The following is a 27,581-nucleotide window of genomic DNA, read 5'->3' as shown; positions in this document are numbered from 1 at the left end:
AAAAATGTATCATCACATGATGATACAGTATACCAGTAAAACTAGTGGGTGAAGAGTCGCCGCACAGAGATGATCTGAATTTATGCCTTATTTAAGTTAGATTAACTTATTGTGCAGTAAATCTTTAGGAATTCATAGATTTCATAAGAGATTCAATAGTAGAATGATTTTAGTATAAGCCTAATTAAAGACTAATGATTTCAGTGTAAATTTAGATCAACCTTGAGATTAGTTTTCTGAAATGAGAAATGACTGCTTTCAAAACTGAAACAAGGACATCATTTCATTGTAAGTGTTTATTGTGCGTTTACTGATCAATATGAGTTCTTCATTATCTGTACTGTAAGGAAGCTGATAGATGATATAAATCAGATATAAATAATACAATTTAATGGTCAGATATACACATAAAATTGCTGACTTTAAAACCTATTTTACACCATTTTTACTGAAAATAGGCTTATACGAACAAAATGTAAAACAAAATATTTATATAAATGTCAGATTTAAAAATATTGAACACAAGAATAAAGTACATTTAAATGAATAAATAAATTTAAATGAATAATAAAATACATTAAATATTATTTACAATAGTAATAATAAACAAAAATAACAAAATAAACATTGTCTATGTCATCAAAATTGATTAATTTGTGAACATGCCTGAAATATATAGAACCATATAGGGGGTTTCCCATGGGATCCTTATATAGAAACTTTTTGGCATAAAGGGTTCTATAAAACTGAGTCAAAAACCCAGTTCTAAAGAGAATCTGTTACGTTAGTGTGTGGTATAAAACATCAGGCAGATGAAGAGGAACAATAAAGGCAGGATTTAATAACTAAACTCAGAATGTCAGCATACACACAACATACATCAAAGGAGAATGGACAGAGCCTGAAGGAGAACACAAGGTATAAATACATGAGGCAAACAAAGGGAACTTAACAAGGTGATTAACTAGACACAGGTGAATCAAATGAACTAATCAAACAGAATTGGGAAAACTAGGTCACAGGGAAAACAGAAACATGAGGACTGTAACAGCCTCATTAAACCTTTCTTTCTGAGTGAGTGCATCATCTGAAGTGAAATGAAATACAGATGTACTACTATTAGCAATTTTATTCAGGCAACTGAGAAGGTGATTGCATAATCTACAGCGTGTGTGTTATATAAACCTTTATGGGGCTTTCGTGTTTGTTTTGACCCACTGTCACAGTACAGTTGTTGTAGTTGTATGAAGATTCTTCAACAATTCCCTGTAGTGTTTCATGGAAAAAATAATAGCAGCATTTTGTTACTAAGCTCTGCAGTTTTTCACATCAGTACTGACCCATCTGCTAAGAAAAGCTTTTTGGAAAGCGTTAGTCATCTGTTTTTCCATTATGTGCAGGCATGGACGGATTCATAGACATTATAATAAAGATTAGGCGCCCTATTAGCCGCTGGACCGTACATCAACCGCGCCACCATATTGTGCGGGGCAACGTTTCCATAACGCTCATAACTGGAATTGAGAAAAATGCCTGCTTCGTGTGCTGCTTGGGGCTGTACAAATCGCTGCACTATTGAAAACAGGTCTCGGGGAATGACCTTTCACATGTAACACATGAACATTTGTTTCTGGTTGTATTTGGTCATTATATAATTATATTGATAGTAGTTGGCCACCGGAGTCAGTCAGACTAAAATAGCTAGCGATGTCACTAGTTAGCTGTGAAAGTTGAGACATGAGTTTACATGATTTCTAATATAGTTTTAGGTTATATTATATCTTATTTTATAAACTAAATTTCCTGAAGTTTAAATATGCATCTTTATTTTCTTAGTGTTATAAAAATACAGAAAGCAGCCTGTGTGGTTTGTATTTGATGGTTTTTTTTTCATTTTATCAATGGTGGTCAATTCTAAGCTCAAGAAAAGCTAAAATTGGGTTAAAGACAGAAAATGCCTTTTCCACAATAAGAAAACTTTATTTCATTTAATGTGAAAATTTAATTATATCTCAGTATGGGCGTTTTCACAATTCTTATGCAAGAATAAAGCAGCCAAATACATGACAAGCCTGAGCTTTGACTATTTCTTATTAAAATAAATATTGTATATGTCTAACTATAGAGATTTTAAGTAACTAGAACTTTTTGTACACCGTGTACATTATAAACCACTGAAATCGGTTGATAAATGTAAACGTTATTTTTGTTTTTATCCAGAAAAACCGCAGCTCGCCCGTTTACTTAGATTTGTTAACAGCGCAGTCTTGCCCCGCACAATATGGCGGACCCGTTGACGTATCGCAGCAACAGTCCAAAGAGGCCAATAGGGCGTCTAGTGTTTATTATAATATCTATGGGCGGATTGGCCATCGGGCAATTCTGCCAATGCCAGAGGGGCCGGACCATTTTTTTTTATGTGGGCCGGTCAGTTTTATTTTTAATATATATATATATACAATATATAGTTTTTACTGGCCGACAGCATATAGGACGGTTTTTTATTGCTAGCACGATTTCACTATGGTTATAATAATATTAATAATAATAAATGTTAAGAAATGGCCGGCCCGTTCACGAGATGGGCCGACCGACCCGCCCCCTTAAGTTACTGTTGCTATGTATATCCAACAAGCCGTGGTGCTCAGTTCAGTTCAAGCAACCCGTGACACACCATTTTTCAAATTCAAGTCCACGTTAATCTAACTGCTGTCGGACATAAATGTGGATACGGCGTTATGATTGGTTAGATCGCCTGTCAATCAAATTCAGTCAAAAACAAGCACGTCATCAGAGAGAGAGCGCAACACGAGCAAATTGTCAGTAAAAGTTAGAAAAAAGGAAAGGCGGTGGAGAAAAGGTTCGCGAAAGCAAAAAAGGCTCTTAAGTCCAACAGCCTAAAATTAACCGAACTCTTTTCAAAGGGTTTAAATTCGGCTGCTGCAGAAAAAAAAAACAGAAAATACAGCTAGCTCAAGTCATTTTCATGCAATTCACGCTACTTTGCGCCAGTGTTTTTTTGTTGTTGTTGTTGTTGTTGTTGTTTTTTGTTGTTGTATTAAACAGTTGTAAGCGTAGCATACAACCCCCGTATATTTTAAAATGTCATTGCTTCGTGATAATTGGTCACAAGTGTTAGCTAGCCTGTTACGGAATTACATGACTGAAATATCAACAGATAAGGTGGGATTTAGGGTAAACAGACCGCTGTACGCTACTTGCAATATAGTCAAAAACACGTCAAAAACGTATAGCAACCCAGGTGAAAAAAAGTACACTTCCATAATGTACTTAAAGTGCTCTATTTTTGCACACTAATTTTGTACTTAATAGATTGTTCTTAATTTTGTACTTCCATAGTATTTTTTAATAAAATTCTTCTTTAGTAGGCTACTTCTTAAGAATATCTAAGTGTACTCAACTGTGCTATTTTGAGACACCATGAATTAGAACTAAAATGTGCTTTTAATATACTATCTCTGTATTTGTAGTGTTATGGGTTCAAGTGTACTACAAGAGGTAACTAAATGGTGTCTCAAAATAGCACAGTTGAGTACACTAAGATGTTCTTAACATTATCTTAAGAAGTACCAAAGAAGAATTTTTAGTATATTAAAGTACAAAATTAGTGTGTGAAAATAGAGCACTTTAAATACATTATGGAAGTGTACTTTTTTCACCTGGGAATGCACGTGTCCGTGGGTGTGGTAATGTGGGCTGGTGTGGCTACAGTGCCAGGGCTGAATTTTTGTCCCAGTCCGCCCCTGTGTCCAGGCAATCCTCCAGTAGGCCAGCAGTATAAATGTCTCCCAAGGCAGTGGAGATCTGGCTATCTCTTACCCAAAGACGTCAGAGAGAATTCTGTACCACAGCACTACGTGTTGTTTCATGTGTAAATGTAAGTGTATGTCTAAAGTATTTAGAGGTTATATGTTTATATATTTCTTTATGTTTTATATTTTTATAAGCCTATGTTTGTTCATATATGTTTACATATAGGCTATGTAGCACCGTGGTCCTGTGAGGCATGACTTTTCATTCCTTTGTATGTCTCCACATAGAGCAGAATGACAGTAAAGCTCACTTAAACTTGAACTTGAATCAGTTCAGATGCAGAATAAATGCAAGGTGGCTGATAGCTGATATAATGCATGTAATACAGTTTAATAACAATTTGCTTGATGACAAGCAAATTCACAAAAAAATTCTAAATTCAAAACCTATTTTACTCCATATTTACTGAAATAGGCCTACCATATAAACAACAAAATATTTATATAAATGTTAGATTTAAAGGGGACCTATAATGCCCCTTTTACAAGATGTAATATAAGTCTCCAGAATGTGTCTGTGAAGTTTCAGCCCCAAATACCCCACAGATCATTTATTATAGCTTGTCAAATTTGCCCCTATTTGGGTTTGAGCAAAAACACACCGTTTTTGTGTGTGTCCCTTTAAATGCAAATGAGCTGCTGCTCCCGGCCCCCTTTCCAAAAGAGGGCGGAGCTTTAACAGCTCACGCTTCGGTTGCTCAACAACAACAAAGCTGGAGAATCTCACGCAGCCAAAATGAGGATTGTCAGTAACGGTGTTCAGCCTTACATTGTTCAAACCGGAGTCGACACTGATGGAGAGACTCAGGAAGAAGTTACAACTTTTAGAATGAAACTGGACGTTTCTCAATGGTTAGTGGATAAATTTATGTAGTTGCTGTGGAGTTGATTCAACTCATCAACTAGCATGTGCCGTCATGTTAATCTTTTGTGCAAATCCAGCGTTGAATTGACCCTCGTTTGTGAAGCAGTCCGGCTTAAAATGACGGCATGACAACAACACTCTACTACAACAACTCTTCCTCTTCTCTAAAGCAGCCCAACATGGCCTCACCGCCTTTGTTGCGTGTTCCTGGGGGCGGGGTTTATGTAAATTTTAGAGTTAGTGATGTCACTAACCCGGGAAGAAGCTCGTTGTAGTCCCTACCAGCCATTTGTTGTAGTCCTTAATCAGCGATTTCTGTAAAAGAAAATATCTCCCTTTGCATTGAACTTTGAGCGTTGTAACTTTGCAGATATTGTTTATGCTCAAACAGCAACATTACACACTAACTAAAGTTAAAAAAGTGAAATCATAATCAACCAAAACAGATAAAAAAACAAATGAAGTACATTTAAATTAATAATAAATAAAATAATAATAAATATTATTTATATAATAGTAAAAATAAATTAATAAAATTTGCCATGCAGCAAAGTCATCAGTAAGGTCAAAATGTCACTCATACCTGAAACAGGTTTTGCAGAAATGTTTCATTATTTCATCATCAATCATTCACACAACACCAATAAAAGTGAATTTAAAACACTTGAGGGATCAGCTTTTTAAAAGGGTCTTCTCGAGGTCAGTTTCAGGAGACACCCCAGATGGGGGAGACACAGACAGAAGTTATTAGCACTACATTAGAAAATATTGATTCTAAAGCCATTTTAAATGCATGTTTACAGTGAAAGTCTCCCTAAAACAATATGGGAAGCACCTCACTTGAGGCACAATAGTGGTGGCTTGTATTGTTTGTAATGATGAAAATTTTATACAAACTGCATTAATACTTTCACACACAGTTTAACGACTGATTTTGCAATGAAAGACTCATGTCTCATGTCACTGGTGTAAAATCACTTCAGTGTAAATGAAACAGTTTTCCAGGTCATGATTTTTTTATGATTTGGAAGTGATTCAACTCAACCAAAATTCAGATAATCTTTAAATCCTGTAAATTGATGTATATGCATATGTGCCTTATCTGGAAATACTTCAGGAGTATCGCAGTCGTCATCTGGTTGGTTAAATCGCATTCTTTATTGGTCCGCCTGGAAACAAATGCCGTGATGCCAAACCCCCTCATGGAAGAAGAACACTGTCATGTTTACAATTGTAAGAATAAGCGCTTACCAGGATCAACTAAACGGTGGATTTTAAAAAGTATGTGAAGTTTGCGGCTCAACGTTCTTGAATGAATAATTTATTGGATGCACGCTGGTCTGTTATTGTAGAGACATCGACTTTACATTTTCACGGCCCTAAACATGACTCAGAACCAAACGAACTGTGATTGGTTGCATTACATGTCAGTCAAACATCCTCTTGGACGGTCCTTTGCCAATGAAAGCTGCGATAGAGTCCAGATCTTCTGCTGTCCGTCTGAAGCTCTGGCTACACAAGACTACGTGAGAGCAAACAGTGCAACCATTTACTTATTTACCTATCTATGTGCTATTTTATCTTATATTTTATTCGCTTTTTGTCCATAATGGAGCACGTCTCGTGGCTCCTACTAAGCACTGCCCCTGCCACAAGATCTACAAACACTCTGATTGATGCATGTGTGCGAACAGACAGTGCGATCCTGCTCTTATTTATCTATTTGTCATCTTATCTTAAAATTAAATGAATAAATAAACAGTCATTCAATAATTCATCCTATGCCTTTGCCTAGATTGCTACCAATGTTTACATATGATTTAATGGTTTATTTTAATAAATATAAAACATACTAAATGTGTGCATTATAGTTGACACCTAGGATAATACTTTACAGTTGGTTTTATGACTGAAAGTCATTCTCTTCAAATGTTACCCTAGTGAAAATAAAAGTATGCTAAGTATACTTGCAGCCAGACTAATTATCAGTATATTTCAAGTGTGTTAATGATTAGTTAACTTAAAGTGTGCTATTTTGAAACAACTAATTTTGTACTAAGTATATTTTAGTTGTAATTAAGTTGTATAAAAACACAACTTTAAGTATATTTAGTGTACTTTTGTGTGCTAAATTGGAACAACTTCAAGTATACTTAGTACACTTTAAGAATATGCCTGTGAAGGGACTAATTACATGCTTGATTAGTGATATTAAAGTGTACTTAATTTGTGTTATAAGTATACTTTATTTGTGTTATAAGTATATTTTATTTGTTTTATAAATATAGTTTGTGTTATAAGTACACTTTATTTGTGTTATAAGTACACTTTATTTGTGATTTAAGTACATTACAAATTAATTACGAGTGTCTTCCGAACACACAAGCAATATACTATGAATATATTTTTTACAAGTAATAGTATATACTGTATGCTCAGTACCTTTGGCTTATTCCAAATACTAAAAATTACACGCTTTGCAGTCAATAACAATACACTTTGTTATTACTTATACTTTGTATAATTTAGTCAACATTTGAAGTGGATCAAAACCTTTAATCAAAGTTGTCCTAACTTTTTTTGATCCACTTCAAATGTTAACTACTGTACTTTGAATTACATAATCTCACACAATACAGTATTATAATTGTGCTACCATTTAAATACCGTTTAACAAATTACTTAGGTGACATTTTCCCAAAGTTGAATGAATTTGTTTTCAAGGCCATTAAAATAAATAAAATGTAACAACATCACTAATGAAGAGACATATTTCATTAACAAATCCAATGGTTTTTATTTAAACTTAACATGGTTTCAGCAAACTTACCATGTTTTTCATTAAAGAAAAAAAATTATTGGACCAATGGTGACCCTCTATACACAAATACAAATTACACATTATATTCAATTTTCTGATGAGCTTCTCATTATGCATCTGATGGCATCTGTTAACAGAATATACAAAAGATATAAGGTCAGACAGCATGTCCAACTTTTATTCACGTTTACAATAGTCTGTCTAAATCCTACATTGAACCAATACTATTTTTGAACAGTAAATGAGGATTAGCAGCAGGGAACTGTATCAGTATGGCATGTCGATATTGTTTTCGGTACATAGTCAAGCACAACACTTTATGAATTAATATCGTACAGAATATGGGCTGATTTGACCAATCATATGAACGGGGCGTTTTGGTGCTGCATACAAACATGTGCCATAAACCACCACATACAAACTCAAAAAGGAGATATCAAGCCGAAATCTCGCTCTCCGTTTGTTAAAGCAAAAAAAAAAAAAAAAAAAAGTTCAACCACTCAACATAACGTTACTTGTGCTGCTGGTGTGTTATTTAATATAGATTTGTGTACGATTGTAAAATGATTCTGTCAGTGTAAACTTATTAAACATATTTACACATATTTGGAAATTGTAGGCTACACTGCATATAATGCAGTGCTTTTAATGCATTAGTCATACTGAAATAAATAAGCACAAGTAATAAAATGAATTCCAAGGATGAATAAGTAAACTTAAAAAATATACTCAAATTTAACTTTTAATACACTACAACTTCAGGATATTAAATAATGTATTTTTTAAATATACTTTCAGTGCATTGTTACAATGATCATTTTCAGCACACAGTTAAAATATACCTCAAATATATTTTTATAAAGTTCAAATAAATACACTTTTAAAAAATAAACTGAACTTTCACTTCAAGTATATTTTTCTAAAATATATGTTTTAGAAAATATACTAAAGTACAATTATTTTAAAGTTTGTTACAAGCTGTATTGTGAAAATATGATGCTAATATACTTTTTATATATTTAAAGATAATACATTTTTAGAGAAAAAGGGAATATATTTAAAATAAAATAAAGTATACTTTTTTTTCACTAGGGTATTGAGCTTTAAATTATGAGATTTTGTGTATGAGCCCATATACCGTATGAAATACATAGTAATATTTTCATACAATTTGACAGTTTATTTTAGTAAATATCAAAAATCTAAAATGTCTGTATTATAGTCAACACCTAGATGAACGCTTTACAGATAACTCGCAGATAATCTTTAGATCACATAAAAAGTCACAAATTAGATTATTGATGTTCAACACCATTCTTCATCCTTTTGAATCACTCAGATCAAAGCAGTCTCAGTCTGATGGAGAACAGATAGACCTTCAGGTATCATGAATCAGACAAAAAAAGATTAGTCTAAGCCATTGTGGAGAATCTCACTGTAAAGTCTGATAGGCTGCTGTTGAGTTTATGGTTTAAAAAAGATTAAATGCACTTTTCCAGAGAAACTCAGCATGGAACAAATCAACAATATTTCAGTGATCGACAGCCGAAGAGGTCGTGGATCTAAGGTTGCGTTCTCAAAGTCACTTTCCAGACCCTTCACCCTCTCTGCTCCTCTCTGGTGGAAAGAGCTGCCAACCTCCACCTGAATATGATTATTGTTGGTTGATAAATTTCTTTTGTTCCTCTGTTGTAAATTGTTTTAGATAAAAGTGTCTGCTAAAAGCATGAATGTAATGTACATTCATCTTATTGTATATGTTTGTTGTGCAGGCTACTCTATGAGCAATATATTTTTAAGTAGCTGATGTTGATACTGATATCTACAGACAGTGATGTACAAGATCGCAAACTGCACCTGTTTAATGTTGGAAAAATACTGAAGGGGTGGATTCTGGAACCCACTGCTGCTTCAATATATATCTTTTAAGTTATTAATCAACATTTATCTTTCTGTTAAATTATTTGAATGGCTTCTTCAACGTATGTTAAAGCATTTATTTTCCTTTTCAAACACTAGAAAATAATTTTGAATATTGTCTGTACCTCTCACTGAGAGAAAAGAACATGTTCTCAGTATATTTTGTGAAAGTTTCCTGCTCAGAGCAGAGCTCAGATCAACTTCAGCCTTGACGAAGCTGTGAATAATCTGTGTGTGTGCGCTAAGTGTTCTGTGCAGGTCCTTTGTACTGGTGGAAAACTGCCACTCTTGAGACTAGCAGACGCCATGTCATGAACCCAAAAGCACATCCAGTACCTAAATCCAGGGTCCCCTCGTCAGCATCGTGACGAATGGAGATATGCTTCAGGCTATCTGTCCATGTGTGGAAGATTACCAAATTTGTCTATTTTTCTTAGCCAGTCAGAATCATTCAACCTGAAGTAATGACGTGGTTAGTTGACTCTGTTAGAGTATAATTGTTGTGGAAATGTGCAGAGTGGCCTAGAACTCCGTGTGAGACTTGAAGCTGGCTTCTGCTGATGAAACTGCAAACTATTCTTCAGTAAAATTTTCTTCAATTTATTAATTTTTTAAAACTTTTTTAAAGTACATTTTAGCTCAACCAGGCTTAGACAGATTGTCTGTTCCGATGCCAAGACTGAGCCCAGTGGGGATGAACGAATGGAAAAAGTATGGGATAGACACAATATTGCTACTATATTGCAAAACAGTGATTCCAAAGTAATTCTATTACAGCAGTGGTTCCCAAGCTTTTTACACCCTGAAGAATTTTAACATCCTTCTGCGTACCCCTCTCTTCCACTGAGACTGCTGCAGTCAGACCTTTTCCATTAAGGGACAATATTTTCCCCCTTAAACTGATTGTGCATTAAAGTACATTTATAAAATAAACAATGTTTTAAATATGTGTCTAAAAGAGAAATAAGCAATGATGTTAAAGGATTAGTTCACTTTAAAATGAAAATTACCCCAAGCTTTACTCACTCTCAAGCCATCCTAGCTGTCTTTCTTCTTTCTGATGAACACAATCGGAATTGTATTAATAATTAAAGCTGCAAGCAGCGATGAAAGGACCCTCACACCGGGGCCACCACCACCGGGTGGCCTTAGGAAAACAGTGAATAGTGGGTGACATGCATGTAAGCGAGTAAATACAGGAGAAATATGGCAACGTCATTTCGACTTCCACACTTCCTGCTACCAACAGGTGGCGCTTTGACTATAACTGAATATTGCCATGTAGATGTCTTCAGGCCAGGACTATTATCAAACATGTGAAGTTTGGAGCAGATCGGACATTGTATTGCTGAGTTACAACAACTTCCTGTTTCATGGCGTTAATCGCATACTTGAGCACTTAGCCAAGCGTTGCATCATTTAACGTGTTTCTAGCATGTTTGGTACTTCATGGCATATTGAAATGTGTTTCTGGGAGTGAATTATAGTGTATAGTGACTAACTGAATATTGGCATATAGATGTCTTTAGGCCAGGACTCTAATAAAACATGTGAAGTTTGGGGCAGAGCCGACATTGTATGACCGAATTACAACAACTTCCTTTTTCGTGGTGAAACAGGCCGCCACAGACACGCCCTTCAGCGAAAACTCAAGATCTTCGCAATTCAACGTCGCAAAGGTCTTTAGATTAAACTGACCAAATATGATGATTCTCTGATAAAATCTATATGAGGTGTTTGTTAAAGTACAATGTCTGGAAATGGCAAAAACTGCAAAAATTTTCGCAGAGAAAATTCAAAATATCTGACTTCCTGTTGGGGTTTAAGGTTTTGCACCCAGGGACTTTTTTGTAGGTATTGGGCTGTTACATGTGTCTACCAAATTTCATACTTGTATGTGAAACAGCGCGAAGAGCGTTTAAATGAAATTTTGTACGTGCCGCTATCGAGCCATTTTGCCACACCTAATTCAGAAACCCATATCAAATTTTCACCACTTCTGACACCTGTGCAAAGTTTCATGAGATTTCAAGCATGTTTAGGCCCTCAAAAATGCGATTCATTTCGGAGAAAAAGAAAGTGTAAAACTCTTGCAGTTCAAAAAGCTTATTATTTTCCTATTCAACTTACGGAAAAAGTGAAACTGAGGCGACGCCAGTTTACACTTTCTTCATAACTGTCCCAAGGTTGTTTTAGCAAAATACAGCTAGCTCAAGAGCATTTTTGTGGTTGAGTAGGGGTTGCACAAATGAAGAGGTTGGGAACTGCTGATTTAGGGCATATAAAATGGTTCTCTATTGCAAAGCCTGCTGTCAAAACAGAATTAATATATTATGATATTAAGGGTATATATGGATAAGAAATATATTATATTATGAGCAATATATATATATATGATGATAAGAAATATTAGAAAGAAAGAAAGATACTGGGCAACTCAAGCGCTCAGAAAGCGAGTTCTCTCTTTGCTGTTCCTGAAATGACCATATTCATAGTTTTTTTTGGCGGCTGGCTTGACCGCAGTACCTGGGTCTAAATGCAACAAAATAATGAGCTGTGTGAGAGCGTCCAAGCCAATCTGAATCTGAAAGTAGTTGAGTTATATTCTGGTGTCGCAGCAGAGAGAGTCAGAGTAAATGAACTCAGACGGAAAAGACATACAGACCGGAGGTGAGAATAACTCTCTCTCAACAAGAATAATTTTGTCTGATTAATGTTGCAGTGTTTTCCTACAGAATTTAATTTGTTTTCGCATTTAGCCAGTGAAGAAAATTCAGCAGAATTTATTTTATTTCGTCACATTCAGTTTCTGTCTCGGCTCTGTAAATTCAGCAGCAATATTATCATGAATGGATGTGTTTCATTGTGTTCTCTCAGTGCTTTATTGTAAATCTTGTGGTTTGCAGTTGTATTTTACACTCATGAGTCCCTTCAACCCCTCCAAATTAATGCATGATTCATTATGTTAACATGTCTACTGAGCAGTAAATCATCTCTATCTACTTAATCTAGTTCTTACAAGTACTTCCTTATTAGTTCTAATTGGTTAAGTCTCTCTTCTGATACAAATTTCTGTCATTTTGTTCTTCTATTACAGAATCAAAACCATGAATGCTATAAATTCTGTGCAACTGTTCCTTCTGGTTTGGACTTTTACTGCTGTCTGTCGAGCTGATGATGGTAAGAGAATAAACTTTCACTAGAAAGAGTGTTTGAGAATTTTGAGGAGGGACTAAATCTAAGCTCAAATGTATTAATAGACAGCCTACAACACAAGTGACTCTTTAAAAGACTTGTGTAAGTGTATCCAGTTCAGTCCAAGTGTTTATGGCTCTGAGTTTTACATCCTGTTTTACAATGTTTCAAACTTAGATTTACTATTTGAACAATTACAGTTTGAACAACAGAGTGAAATCAGGAGTTGAGTCAGGGAGCAGTGCATTTTTTTTCTGCTCGTTTATGTGTTTATACAGTCATTCTTTTACATAAAATAATGTGTTTGTAGAGAAAATAATATGTTTGTATGTGTTTGTTGTTTCTCAACTAACTCTGATGCACATGATTAAAAGAAACAGTGAGGATGTTGTATACAGTGACTGTACATATTGCTGTTGAACCTATGAGCTATGATTCATAATAAACAATAAAATATGTGACCCTCCCATTACCAGAGATAAAACCCTTTTCAAAATCTAATGTACAAAAACACATGATGCAGTGATTTTATTTGGGTTCTCTAATGAAAGAGTCACTGTGTGTTTATTATATGATTTATATTGACACAGACACAAGAAGTCTGGATGTGTTAGAAGTTTCATGAGATATAAAAAGCAATCTGTATTATTGTTCAGTTGCTGTATTATATATTGTTATTTTTCAGATGGCTGCAGCTGTGAGGATGTGACTGGAACTGTGAAGAAAGAAGTAACTCTCATCTGTAACATCTCTCAGAAGTGCTCTGAATGCTGCATTACATTGTATAAGTTTTATTACACTGAGAAATATAAAGACTCAACAATCTGTAGACAAGATCTTCCTGAGGGCTCCTGTGACCAGAGAAACAGCTTCACATGCAGATACACTCCAACTACAGAAATGATGAGACAATTCACATTCTTTTTGCAAACAAAGTGTGGACTGATAAAACCAGAATTCACTGTGAACATAACAGGTACTGTATATAATACTGTTTATAATAATAATATTTATAGTTTTAAAAGGTCACCTGTGAATCAATGATTTTAGAGTTTAAGGTCTAAGAAGGAAACTGATGTATGATCATGGTCTCACATCTCTCTAGATATTTCAGTCAGATTTTAGAGATGTTTAGATTTGGTGTGTGTGTGTGTCAAGAAATCAGTTCTCTCAGATTCTCAGCAGCAGAAGTGTTTTGTGAATCTGTGGAGAATCTGACTGTCTGATGTTTGACTGAAGTTGAGTTTATGATTTAAACACTCAGTTAAACAGATTAAATGCACCTTTCCAGTGCAACATGAATCAGAAACAGAGGAGGATCCTGGATCAGAGGTGGGTTCTAGATGTACTGTCATCGGTTCAGTCGTGGGCTGTTTCATCATCATCCTCATCATCATAATGACAATCATTTACAAAAATAAATCAAACTACACCAAACCTTGTGGATTCCAGAGGAGGATGTTTCTGTGCCTCAGACATGATGAAGACAACAGCAATTGTCCAGAAAATGTGATTAATATCACTGCCTCAGCATATGAAAGCAGTGAGTTTTGTTTAACGTATATGTGAAGATCATGAAAAACACAAACTTTTATAAGAACTCCATAAACTATATCAGTACATATTATCTGTTGTACCTCAAATTACTGAACTATATAACTCTTAAAACTTTTTCTGTTTTATATTGATTTCTGTGAAATAATGGTATATTATTGGTCTTTTTGATCAGTGTATATACAGTATATATATATACTGGGATTACCAGGATGCAGATGTCCAAATTTTTCTTTTTTTGTTGAAATATCATTTTTTTCATTCCTTCGGAAGCAACAGAAGATATTTACATGTTTCCCTGAAGACAAATTAAGTACAATTCACTGTGTTTCCTTCTGGAGCATCAGTGAATGTTTGAACCTTTTTTATTAGTTGTGTTTGAGTCCCCAGTGTGAAAAGATGGATCTCAAAATCATACAGTCACTGCTGGAAAGGGTTCAAATATACAAAAAATCCTCGAAAACTTAAGAATCTGCAGGACCTGGAGGATTTTTCTGAAGAACAGAGCTCAGTTTAACTGCTCAGGACAAACAAGGGACTCATGAACAACCATCACACAACAAAAAAACAGTCGTAGATCATCCAGGTAACCACACGCAGTATTAAGAATCAATGGTTCACAAACTTTTGAACTGGGTCATTTTAATAAATTCAGCTATTTTTTTTTTTTTTTTTTTTTGTCTTGTGGACTATATGTAAATATCTTTTATGTAAAATATCTTACTCAGGACAGTACTAAATAAAAAATAACATGCATTTTGTATTATCTCCCTTATTTTGTTAAAATTATTCACATTTTCACAGATTCTGCAAGGGGTTCACAAACTTTTGCATAACACTGTAGATATACAGTGGGGCAAAAAAGTATTTAGTCAGCCAAAAATTGTGCAAGTTCTCCCACTTAAAAAGATGAGAGAGGCCTGTAATTTTCATCATAGGTACACTTCAAATGAGAGACAGAATGGGGGAAAGAATCCAGGAAATTACATTGTAGGATTTTTAATGAATTAATTGGTAAATTCCTCTGTAAAATAAGTATTTGGTCATCTACAAAAAAGCAAGATTTCTGGCTCTCACAGACCTGTAACTTCTTCTTTAAGAGGCTCCTCTGTCCTCCACTCGTTACCTGTATTAATGGCACCTGTTTGAACTCGTTATCAGTATAAAAGACACCTGTCCACAACCTCAAACAGTCAGACTCCAAACTCCACTATGGCCAAGACCAAAGAGCTGTCAAAGGACACCAGAAACAAAATTGTAGACCTGCACCAGGCTGGGAAGACTGAATCTGCAATAGGTAAGCAGCTTGGTGTGAAGAAATCAATTGTGGGAGCAATTATTAGAAAATGGAAGACATACAAGACCACTGATAATCTCCCTCGATCTGGGGCTCCACGCTAGATCTCACCCTGTGGGGTCAAAATGATCACAAGAACAGTGAGCAAAAATCCTAGAACCACACTGGGGGACCTAGTGAATGACCTGCAGAGAGCTGGGACCAAAGTAACAAAGGCTACCATCAGTAACACACTACGCCGCCAAGGACTCAAATCCTGCAGTGCCAGACGTGTCCCCCTGCTTAAGCCAGTACATGTCCGGGCCCATCTGAAGTTTGCTAGGGAGCATTTGGATGATCCAGAAAAGGATTGGGAGAATGTCATATGGTCAGATGAAACCAAAATAGAACTTTTTGGTAAAAACTCAGCTTGTCGTGTTTGGAGGAGAAAGAATGCTGAGTTGCATCCAAAGAACGCTATACCTACTGTGAAGCATGGGGGTGCAAACCTCATGCTTTGGGGCTGTTTTTCTGCAAAGGGACCAGGATGACTGATCCGTGTAAAGGAAAGGATGAATTGGGGCCTTGTATCATGAGATTTTAAGTGAAAACCTCCTTCCATCAGCAAGGGCATTGAAAATGAAACGTGGCTGGGTCTTTCAGCATGACAATGATCCCAAACACACTGCCCAGGCAACGAAGGAGTGGCTTCATAAGAAGCATTTCAAGGTCCTGGAGTGGCCTAGCCAGTCTCCAGATCTCAACCCCATAGAAAATCTTTGGAGGGAGTTCAAAATACGTGTTGCCCAGCGACCGCCCCAAAACATCACTGCTCTAGAGGAGATCTGGGCCAAACTACCAGCAACAGTGTGTAAAAACCTTGTGGAGACTTACAGAAAACGTTCTGTCATTGCCAACAAAGGGTATATAACAAAGTATTGAGATGAACTTTTGTTATTGACCAAATACTTATTTTTCCACCATAATTTGCAAATTCTTTAAAAATCAATGTGATTTTCGGGATTTTTTTTTTTTTTTTTTTTTTTTTTTTTTCTCATTCTGTCTCTCATAGTTGAAATGTACCTATGATGAAAATTACAGGCCTCATCTTTTTAAGTGGGAGAACTTGCACAATTGGTGGCTGACTAAATGCTTTTTTTGCCCCACTGTATATCTTTTTGGCATAAAGGTTTTATATAGAACAGCACTGAACCTTTCTTTCTGAGTGAGTGCTTCATCTGAAGTGAAATGGAAAAACAGATGCACTACTATTAGCAATTTTATTCAGGAAACTGACAAGGTGATTGCATAATCTACAGTATATGTGTGTTATATAAAACTTTTTGGGGCTTTCATGGCGGTTTGTTTTGACTCCCTATCACAGTTCACTTGTTGTAGTTGTACAAACAATTCCCGGCAGTGTTTCATGGAAAAAATAAGGTGTGCAGTTTTTCACATCAGTACTGACCCATCTGCTATGAAAAGCTTTTTGGAAAACAGAAGTCATCTTTTTTTTCATTCCTGGCAAGTTCCATTAGTTTAGCCAAATATACAGTTGCAAGAAAAAGCAACTGAGCTCTGTTCTTCAGAAAAATCCTCCAGGTCCTGCAGATTCTTCAGTTTTTGAGGATTTTTTTGCACTGAGGACAACTGAGGGACTCAAACACAACTAATAAAAAAGGTTCAAACATTCACTGATGCTCCAGAAGGAAACACGATTCATTAAGAGTCGTAGATCATCCAGGTAACCACACACAGTATTAAGAATCAATGGTTCACAAACTTTTGAACTGGGTCATTTTAATAAATTCAGCTATTTTTTTTGTCTTATGGATTATATGTAAACATCTTTTATGTAAAATATCTTACTCAGGACAGTACTAAATGAAAAATAACATGCATTTTGTATGATCTCTCTTATTTTGTTAAAATTTTTTACATTTTCACAAATTCTGCAAGTGGTTCACATACTTTTTCTTGCAACTGTATGTGTCCCACAGCAGTGGAGGTCTTGCACTCTCTTATACTCATCAGAGAGAATTCTGTACCACTGCACTACATGTTGTTTCATATGCAAATCCAAGTATACACTGTAAAAAATAATCCTTAAAATAACAGAAAAGGTACTGGCAGCTCATTACCCAGAAATTATCCAGTAATTTTACGGACATTTCTGTTAAAAAGCTGAACCCTCAAGTGTTTTAAATTCACTTTTATTGTTTTTGCGTGAATAATTGATAATGAAATAATGAAATATACCTGTAAAAAGGAAACAGAAGCCTGTGGTGGTTCAGAGAAGTGAAAGAAAAGCTTAAATATACACAAAGCTGTGCATGTTTCAGGTATGTTCACTGGCACACTCACTCAGTTGTGTTTATTCTTAATTTCAGCTTAATGGACTTTCAGTTTGTTTTCATCATGTTTTTTGGTTTGAGTTTCCCACCCTCTTCAGTTTCCATGGACATTATTCTTCATCACAGCTGTTCGGGATTTAGTTAATCACCATGTACATTTATGTTCCTCACTTTCGCTCAGTGTTTGTCTAGTCTCGTTTGCCTCAAAGTGTTAGTTCACCTAAAAATAATATTTCTGTCATTAACTCACCCTCATGTTGTTCCAAGACCTTCGTTCAACTTTGGAACACAAATTAAGATATTTTTGATGAAATACTACAGAATTCTGCTGTTTTTTCAAGAAATTCCACATACCGCAATAACATTGTGCAAAAGCATTTAAATCATAGAGTAAAAAAAAGTTTTTATTGTAAGTGGTTAAAGATTAATGAAGGTTTTTGTCATCTTCAGTGGTTAATGTTTAAGACATTGTGCACTGATCTGTCTTCATCCTGAGGATGTTTTATTTCACACTGATTCTTTTGTGTGCGACATGAGGAAATAAACCTCAAAATTTCATTTTCTAAATGACACAAGCTGGTTCTTTATTCTGCATAAAAGTGAACTTTAAAGTGATCTTTACAGTCATTCTGCTATTGGAGACATACAAAGGAAGGAAATGTCCTTCCTCACAGGACCACGGTGCCACAGAGCCTTTATGTAAACATGAACAATGTATTGTATTAATTTAAAGGAATTTTCCTAATTATTTTTTAATAGTTTTACCTGTATTTAGAATTTTGCACTTTATTATGTGTTTAAGGGTTAACCCTTAATGGGTCCCTGGGGTCAATCTGACCCCGCTGACAGTTTCCTTCATTTTTAAAAAGGGTTCCCTTCATCTCAGGGCATGATACTCTGTGACTTTTCCTAAATAATCTATCTAAACATGCACAAAAAATCTGGCCTTGATTTGGTTGTTCTAAAAATCAGCATTTTAGTCCCTCTGGGTCAGACTGACCCCACATTGAAAATGAATGGGAAAATTAAAAAACGTACTTTTTTTTTATTTCATTTGTCAAAAAATAAATAAATCCAGTATAAATCTGAAAATTTCTACATTTAAATAAAGGTCTGGTCCTAGACCATAAACACAAAGTGGAACGAACTTTCTATCTCATACACACACACACATACACACGTGTGTGACTGCAACAGAGGGCATTTCTGTAGAAACTGGCAAATAAAATCAACAAAACTGGCATAAATCTGAATATTTCTACATTTAAATAAAGGTCTGGTCCTTGACCATAAACACAAAGTGGAACGAACTTTGTATCTCATACACACACACACACACACACACACACACACACACACGTGTGTGACTGCAACAGAGAACATTTTTATAGAAATTAAAATCAAATAAAATCATCAAAACTGGCATAAATCTGAAAAATTTCCATACATAAATGAAGGACTTATACTAGAGCACAAAGGCAACATGGAACAAGCATGTTCACAAAATATATCAAAAAGTTGTGAGAAGTTGAAGCATCAAGAAAAATGAAGTGAAAATGAAATGAGTCCCTATTGAATTATCTATTAGATATATGTGGTTATTGCTCTTTCTTTCTTTAACTATAATTCCTAATGTTTTTCCACAAACCTGTAGATATTCTATCCCTAACACATAGAGCAATGTCCAAATACAATTTAGATTTAATTAAGTTCATCATTAAAGTGATTTTTTCATTAAAAAAACAATTTTTCATAAGCCAATTTATGGCATGGTTAAGTAATTGTGCAGTAAATAGGTAAAAATACAAAAATACAAAATATCCACAAAAACACAGCATAAATGCATAGACGAGAAGTAAATAAAAAAAAAATTATATATAGTTTACCATATAAAAAAAATTATATTTCCTTATGCAATCACTCTGTAAAAGATTGGGGTCAATCTGACTCCACGTGACTAAATCGTTAGTCCAATTAAGGGACCAAAGGAGTTTCTAGAGTTCATTTTCAGGACACACCCCAGAGACAGCTCTGAGGAATTTATATTTGGACTGATTCCCTGTCGTGTGATGCTGAGGGATTGCAGTGGGATGAAGGAATGAGAAAAAGATGGGCGAGACACAGAAGTTAGCAATACTATATTACAAAATATTGATTCCAGAGTGATTTCAAATGCATGTTTACAGTGGAAATCTCCCTAAAGAAACGTGGGAAACACCTCACTTGACTGTTTTACCTCACAGTTTAATGACTCACTGTGCATGTAGATGTGATGCAATTTGGATCAACAGGCAGGTTCTCTCATGTCACTGGTGTAAAATCACTACAATGTAAGGACATGACTTTCCATACACTTCTGGGAATTTTGGAAGTGATTCTTTGGAATCTTTAATCACATTAAAAAGTCACCAATTAGATTTCCGATGTTCAATGCCTTTCTTTACCCTTCTGAACCACACAGATCAAATCAATCTCAGTCTGATGGAGAACAGATAGACCTTCAGGCATCATGTGGTTTGAGAATCAGACAACAAAAGATATGTAGAATTTTGTCCAAATAATTGTGGAGAATCTCACTGTAAAGTCTGATAGGCTGCTGTTGAGTTTATGGTTTAAAAAAGATTAAATGCACTTTTCCAGAAAAACTCAGCATGGAACAAATCAAGAACATTTCAGTGATCGACAGCCAAAGAGGGTTGAGGATTTAAAGGGTTAGTTCACCCAAAAATGAAAATAATGTCATTTATTACTCACTCTCATGCCGTTCCACATCCGAAAGACCTTCGTTCATCTTCGGAACACAAATTAAGATGTTTTTGTTGAAATCCGATGGCTCAGTGTGGCCTCCATAGCCAGCAATGACATTTCTTCTCTCAAGATCCATTAATGTACTAAAAACATATTTAAATCAGTTCATGTGAGTACAGTGGTTCAATATTAATATTATAAAGCGACGAGAATATTTTTGGTGTGCCAAAAAAACAAAATAACGACTTATATAGTGATGGCCGATTTCAAAACACTGCTTCATGAAGCTTCGGAGCGTTATGAATCAGCGTGTCGAATCATGATTCGCTCCGAAGCTTCATGAAGCAGTGTTTTGAAATCGGCTATCACTAAATAATTTGTTATTTTGTTTTTTTGGCACAACAAAAATATTCTCGTCACTTTGTAATATTAATATTGAACCACTGTACTCACATAAACTGATTTAAATATGTTTTTAGTACATTAATGGATCTTGGGCTGAGCCATCGGATTTCATCAAAAAATATCTTAATTTGTGTTCCGAAGATGAACGAAGGTCTTACGGGTGTGGAACGACATGAGGGTGAGTAATAAATGACATTATTTTCATTTTTGGGTGAACTAACCCTTTAAGGTTTCTTTCTCACAGTCACTTTCCAGACCCTTCACCCTCTCTGCTCCTCTCTGGTGGAAAGAGCTGCCAACCTCCAACTGAATATGATTATTGTTGGTTCTATGAAAAATTTCCTTTGTTCCTCTATTGTAAGACGCTTTGGACAAAAGTGTCTGCTAAATGAATGATTTTAATGTAATTTCATCTCATTGTATATGTTTGTTGTGCAGGCTACTCTTTGAGCAATATATTTTTCAGTGGCTGATGCTGATACTGATATCTACAGACAGTGATGTACAAGATCGTGAACTGCACCTGTTTAAGTCTTTTGTTTTGACTTTATTTTAAACCAGTTAGGTGTCAGTCATTTGCCAGTGTGCTATCATCTCACAATGACTTTTATACTTGAACTGATTGCTTGTCCTGAGGCCAAGAATTTGAGCCCAGTGGCGATGAACGAGTGGAACAAGTGTGGGCGAGACACATAATTGCTATAATATACAAAACAATGATTCCAATGCACGTTTATTAAAGTGAAAGTCTCTCTAAAGCATCATGGGAAGCACCTTGCCCGAAGTACAACAGTTGATGGAAAATATTAGACAAACTTTATTCATCTATTGACACATGGTTTAACAACGGCATGTAGAGGTGATGCAATCCATTAAAAATTTACCTTTGATGATGGAGAGATTTTGCAGTGACAGGTTCTCTCATGGGTGGATAGAGAGTTTCTCCAATAAATTTAGTTATTATCACTTTGTTGTTCAAACGCAGCTTTACTAAACAATGTGTATTATATATTAATAATACACACAAAAAATACACGGCTCATAGAGTTTGAACTTGTTGGACTCAAATATAAAGACATGCGGTCAGTGCTTAAGTCAAGGAGTTCAATAAAGTTGGCAATATATTCACAGATTTGAACTTCCCGGATCAATAACTCGTGAGCTAAACGTTGTTAAAACACAAATGCAGCTGTTTCCAATCATAGTAACCTAGACAATGAGTTACAACAACCCAATTTTCCTCAAATGTGCTTTATAATTTATAAATTGGTCTCTATGAGCAGGCAGCTGAGAGACAAGTCTGAAGGGAGCGTCTGAAAAGTGCAAAACCCAAAACCCTGTTGCTCATTTTATATTATGAAAAATACTCAATAACTTCACTGTAACACAGTGTACTGTCACCAAATTCAGTTCATACATCACTGCTCTCCTGCTGGTTATAGGTACTACAACACTTATTTTGGCAAGTAGCACATAAAGGCCTTAATGACACAAGTAATGTTGGTACACAGCTTACATACAACAGCTTTTGCATGATAATTGCTTACTGAATTTGATGGCATTACAATTTATTTAATATTTTTACTAATAACAGTAAAGTTATTGATTTTGTTTCATAATAAATAATCATAAAAGTTATGCATTTATCAAACTAAGTGTTCCAGTACAACCAGCAGAAGAGCAGTGATGTATGAACTGAATTTGGTGACAGTACAGTGTGTTACAGTGAAGTTATTGAGTATTTTTCATAATATAAAATGAGCAAAAGGGTTTTGGGTTTTGCACTTTTCAGACGGTCCCTTCAGACTTGTCTCTCCGCCACCATATAGACCAAATTAATAAATTATAAATTATAAGTTATAAAAAAAAAAAAAAAAAAATCCCATCCCAATTTTTTCCGCCACCACGTCCCTTTAGGGGCTCCGTTGAATCTGCAAGGCCGTAACGACATGTCTTGAACATTGGGACCGATTGAGTCCAATATAATGGTAAACAAAAAAAAAAAAAAAAAAAAAAAAAAACAAATTTTTTCGCAAAGTAGATTAATAAATTTGAAATATTTTTATTTTATTTTAAAATATATAGCCTAATAACATATAATAATGTGCCGAAAACAAAAAAGGTGTTCCCGTCACATTCAGTTATGAAACATAAATTATTCAGCCTATTTTCCATTTATAATTGGAAATTTGACAAAAAAAAAAAAGTTGAGTATTTTACATCGCTGGAATTCACGTTCGGTATCTGTGAACATTTAAGCTCCGCCTTTTTTTGATATGATTGGTCATCTCAGTTGATTTGACATTGACCTTTGGCAGTGGAAGCTTTTCTCTCTCCTCTTTTCCTATATCGCATTTTTATACGATGTAATGTATTTCTTATTAGATGAATCCCTCCCTGTACCACCCCTGAGTTACCCTGAAATAGTCCTAATAAACCTCAGAGAAAAGCTCAAACTTTTTCTCCCTCCGCTATAATTCAAACGCCAATTAAAGGACTGAGAGTGATGGTACAAAAGGAAATAATCTAACCAGCAACAAACAGAGAAGCTTTACGGACCTGACGATGTCTTCACTATTGAAATAATTTTGCAGGTTAGTGACAGCACCAACTGCTGGCCAAAAATAATTACCTGTGTGAGAGCATCCGAGTGAGAGTGAAAGTTCATAAGCTCGTGTCGCGGCAGAGACAGTCTCAGAGTGGAATGAACTCAGAGACGGAGAAGACGTACAGACCAGAGGTGAGAATAACACAAAAAAAATCTTCTTTATATTTACTAATCCATAACCAGCCACCGGAAAATCTTCAAAACACGGATGGTGTTTTTATATTATGTGATTTACACATTTTGCAGATATTTCAAAATGTCTATGAATCGCCTATAGAAAACTTTTTTGTAGGCTTAAGTGTTTGTGACAAACTTTTATTCTAGGCAAATTTGTTTTTGTGTTCTGCCAGTGAAGATAATGTAATAGAAATATATATATATATATATATATAAATTTTTTTTTTTTTTTTTTTCATCACGTTCAACTTCTGTCTCGGCTCTGTAGATTCAGCAGCAATATGATCATGAATCGATGTGATTCATTGTGTTCTCTAAGTTCTTCAGTGTAAATCTTGTGGTTTTGTGATTGTATACACTCACGAGACCCTTCAACGCCTCCAAATTAATGCATGATTCATTATGTTGACATTTCTGCTGAGCTTTCAGTAAATCATCTATATCTACTATTTAATCTCAAGCACTTCATTTGAAGTTCTAGTTGGTTAAGTCTCACTTCTGATGTAAATTTCTGTCATTATTTTTTATTACAGAATCAAAACCATGAATGCTGTTAATTCTGTGCAACTGTTCATTCTGGTTTGGACTTTTACTGCTGTCTGTCGAGCTGATGATGGTAAGAAAATAAACTTTCACTAGAAAGAGTGTGTGAGAATTTAGAGGAGGGACTGAATCTAAGATAATGAAAAAAGTCAAACCTTATTAAGTAGCTCTTAAAACACTTTTGTAAGTGTATCCAGTTCAGTGTTCAAGTGTTTATGGCTCTGAGAGATACATCGTTACAATGATTCAAACTTAAATTTACTATGAAATCTGCTATTTTATGTGTTTATACACTCTTACTCTTTTACGTAAAATTACAGTAAAAATACAAAATCATATTTTCAATTAAGACTACAGGAACTTGTGTTTCTCAACTGACTCTATATCTGATGCACATGATTGAAAGAAACAGTCGGGATGTTGCATGCTGAGACTTTAGATATTGCTACTGAATATATAAGCTATAATTCATAATAAACAATAAAATATGTGACCCTCCCATTACCAGAGATTAAATCCTATTCAAACTCTAATGTACACAAAACACATGATGCAGTGATTTTATTTATGAATATGTTCTCTAATGAAAGAGTCACTGTGTGTTTATTATATGATTGACATGGAGACAGACACAAGAAGTCTGGATATGTTATAAGTTTAATGATATGTAAAAAAACAAAAAAGGATAGAGATCTTTATTATTGTTCAGTTGCTGTATCTTATGATATACATTGTTATTTTTCAGGTGTCTGCAGTGTAAGCTGTAAGAATGTGACTGGAACTGTGGGTGAAGAAGTAACTCTCATCTGCAGCGTCCCTCAGAAGTGCTCTGAATGCTGCATTATAATGTATAAGTTTCAATACCCTGAGAAATATAAAGACCATAAAGAAATCTGTAAACAAGAGTTTCCTCTGGACCCCTGTGATCAGAGAAACAGCTTCACATGCAGATACACTCCAACTAAAGCAATGACAGAAAAATTCAGATTCTTTGTGCAAACAACATGTGGAATAAAAAGAACAGAATTGACTGTGAACATAACAGGTACTGTATATAATACTGTTGTTTATAATTCAATAAATGTTTGCAACATTTATTTTCAATCTGCTAACATTGTTTTAAAATCTGTTCACAGAGCCCATTAAACCTGAAACTGTTACTGAAACTCCTGGTAAGAAAGATATTACATTCTATTATAGTTATTGATTATTGAGCTCCAGGTTACTTAAGGAAGACAGAAAACTGCTCTTCAGTCTCTTGTCAGAATATTTATCATTTTAAAAATCACCTGTGAATAAATGATTTTAGAGTTTAAGGTCTAAGAAGGCAACTGATGTATGATCATGGTCTCACATCTCTCTAGATATTTCAGTCAGATTTTAGAGATGTTTAGATTTGGTGTGTGTGTGTGTCAAGAAATCAGTTCTCTCAGATTCTCAGCAGCAGAAGTGTTTTGTGAATCTGTGGAGAATCTGACTGTCTGATGTTTGACTGAAGATGAGTTTATGATTTAAACACTCATTTAAACACTTTGAATGTACCTTTCCAGAGCATCTTAAATCAAATACAGAGGCGAGTCCTAGATCTAATGGTGATGTCGTCCCTGCAGTCACGGGCTGTTTCATCATCCTCATCCTCATCCTCATCCTCACAATGACAATCATTTATAAAACTAAATCAAACTACATCAAACCTTGTGGATTCCAGAAGAGCATGTTTCTGTGCCTCAGACATGATGAAGAAAATGATAACAGCAATTGTCCAGAAAATGCGATTAATAACACAGACTCAGTAGTATGAAAGCAGTTTTGTTTGACTCTAATGTGCATTAATGAAAGACACAAACTTTTATAGAAACTCAAACTATATCAGTACAAATGACCTGTTATATCGCAAACTACTGAACTATATAACTCTGGTTGTAAGTTTTAAAACTCTGTTTCTGTTTCATATTGATTTCTGTGAAATAATGGTATATTATTGATCTTTTTGATCCATGTATATATGTGAACATTAAGGGGCAATGCAACAAAACCCAAACTGTATTTAGTTTTGCTCTTTTTTCTGACTTTCATTGAATGTCTATAATGAATGTCAGTTTTGTATTTATTATTGCTTAAAGTGATTTTTTTTTTTTTTTTTTTTTTTTTTTACTTTTAATGTTCTGTACCTGCAATTTTCTAATGCTGTGAGTGGTGTGGTTTTGTACAGTGTCCTTTTATTATCAAAATAAAAGAAAAAGAAAAATGTAATGCATAAACACGTGTGATGCTCTCTAAACATGAATATCTGGAAACATTTTTTAATCATCACATGATGATGGTAAGATACAGTATACCAGTAAAACTAGTAAAGTGGGTGAAGAGATGATCTGACCTGAATTTATGAGTTATTTAAGTTACATGAACTTATTGTACAGTCAATCTTTAGATATTCATAGATTATTTTTGTGGGGGAGAGAAGAGATTTAAATGTAGAATAATTTTAATATAAATTTATATCAACCTTGAGATTAGTTTTCATCTTAATTGAATTTAATTGTAAATGTTTATTGTGCATTTACTAATCAATAAGAGTTTTTCATTGTAAGGAGGCTGATAGATGATATAATGCAGATATAAATAATATAACTGAATGACTTTAAAATCTATTTTACACCATATTTACTGAAAATAGACCTATACAAACAACAAAATGTAAAACAAAATATTTATATAAATGTCAGATTTAAAAATATTGAACACAAAAATAAAGTACATTTAAATGAATAAGAAATAAAATAATACATAACTATTTACAATAGTAAAAATAAATATAAATATAACTAAATAAACATTGCCTATGTCATCAATAAGGTCATCAAAATCTGTAATAAAATAATGATTCATTCTTTTTAGTTTGTGAACACACCTGAAACATGTTCATCTTTGTGTAATATTCTAGTTTTTTTCTTTCGCTTCTGTGAACCTCCACAGGCTTCTGTTTCCTTTTCTCCAGGTCTGTTTCATCACCAATCATTCACACAACAACAATAAAACTGTGATTCAGACACAGCAGTGACTCAGTGTGTGAGGTGGTGGACTAGGGGAACAATGATAATATATGTGAATGAAATCTCCTCATTGAATCTTCCTTTCTGAGTGAGTGCGTCAGCTGAAGTGAAATGAAATACAGATGTACTACTATTAGCAATTTTATTCAGGCAACTGAGAAGGTGATTGCATAATCTACAGTGTGTGTGTTATATAAACCTTTACGGGGCTTTCATGTTTGTTTTGACT

General features: G+C 34.6%; 1 protein-coding gene across 1 annotated transcript; it reads left to right on the top strand.

Moving 5' to 3' along the window:
* The first annotated feature begins 11,975 nt into the window (after positions 1-11,975).
* LOC127524255 (uncharacterized) lies at positions 11,976-26,552 on the top strand. Its single transcript, XM_051915718.1, has 5 exons — positions 11,976-12,109; positions 12,537-12,619; positions 25,045-25,344; positions 25,436-25,471; positions 25,850-26,552. The coding sequence occupies exons 1-5, from the start codon at positions 11,976-11,978 to the stop codon at positions 26,098-26,100; spliced, it is 804 nt and encodes a 267-aa protein (XP_051771678.1). The 3' UTR covers positions 26,101-26,552.
* The last annotated feature ends 1,029 nt before the right edge of the window (positions 26,553-27,581 follow it).

Source organism: Ctenopharyngodon idella, chromosome 12 (assembly GCF_019924925.1).
Source record: "Ctenopharyngodon idella isolate HZGC_01 chromosome 12, HZGC01, whole genome shotgun sequence".
In the NCBI taxonomy this organism is placed as follows: domain Eukaryota; kingdom Metazoa; phylum Chordata; class Actinopteri; order Cypriniformes; family Xenocyprididae; genus Ctenopharyngodon; species Ctenopharyngodon idella.
Note: the sequence above shows the minus strand (reverse complement) of the source record. Positions and strands in the feature narration are given on the sequence as shown.

Excerpts from the sequence above, each read along its gene's own strand:
- LOC127524255 (XM_051915718.1), top strand. The coding sequence starts at position 11,976 with ATGCAACAAAATAATGAGCTGTGTGAGAGCGTCCAAGCCAATCTGAAT. Across the intron at positions 12,110-12,536 it reads AAAAGACATACAGACCGGAG|AATCAAAACCATGAATGCTA; the intron begins GTGAGAATAACT and ends CTTCTATTACAG. Across the intron at positions 25,345-25,435 it reads ATTGACTGTGAACATAACAG|AGCCCATTAAACCTGAAACT; the intron begins GTACTGTATATA and ends ATCTGTTCACAG.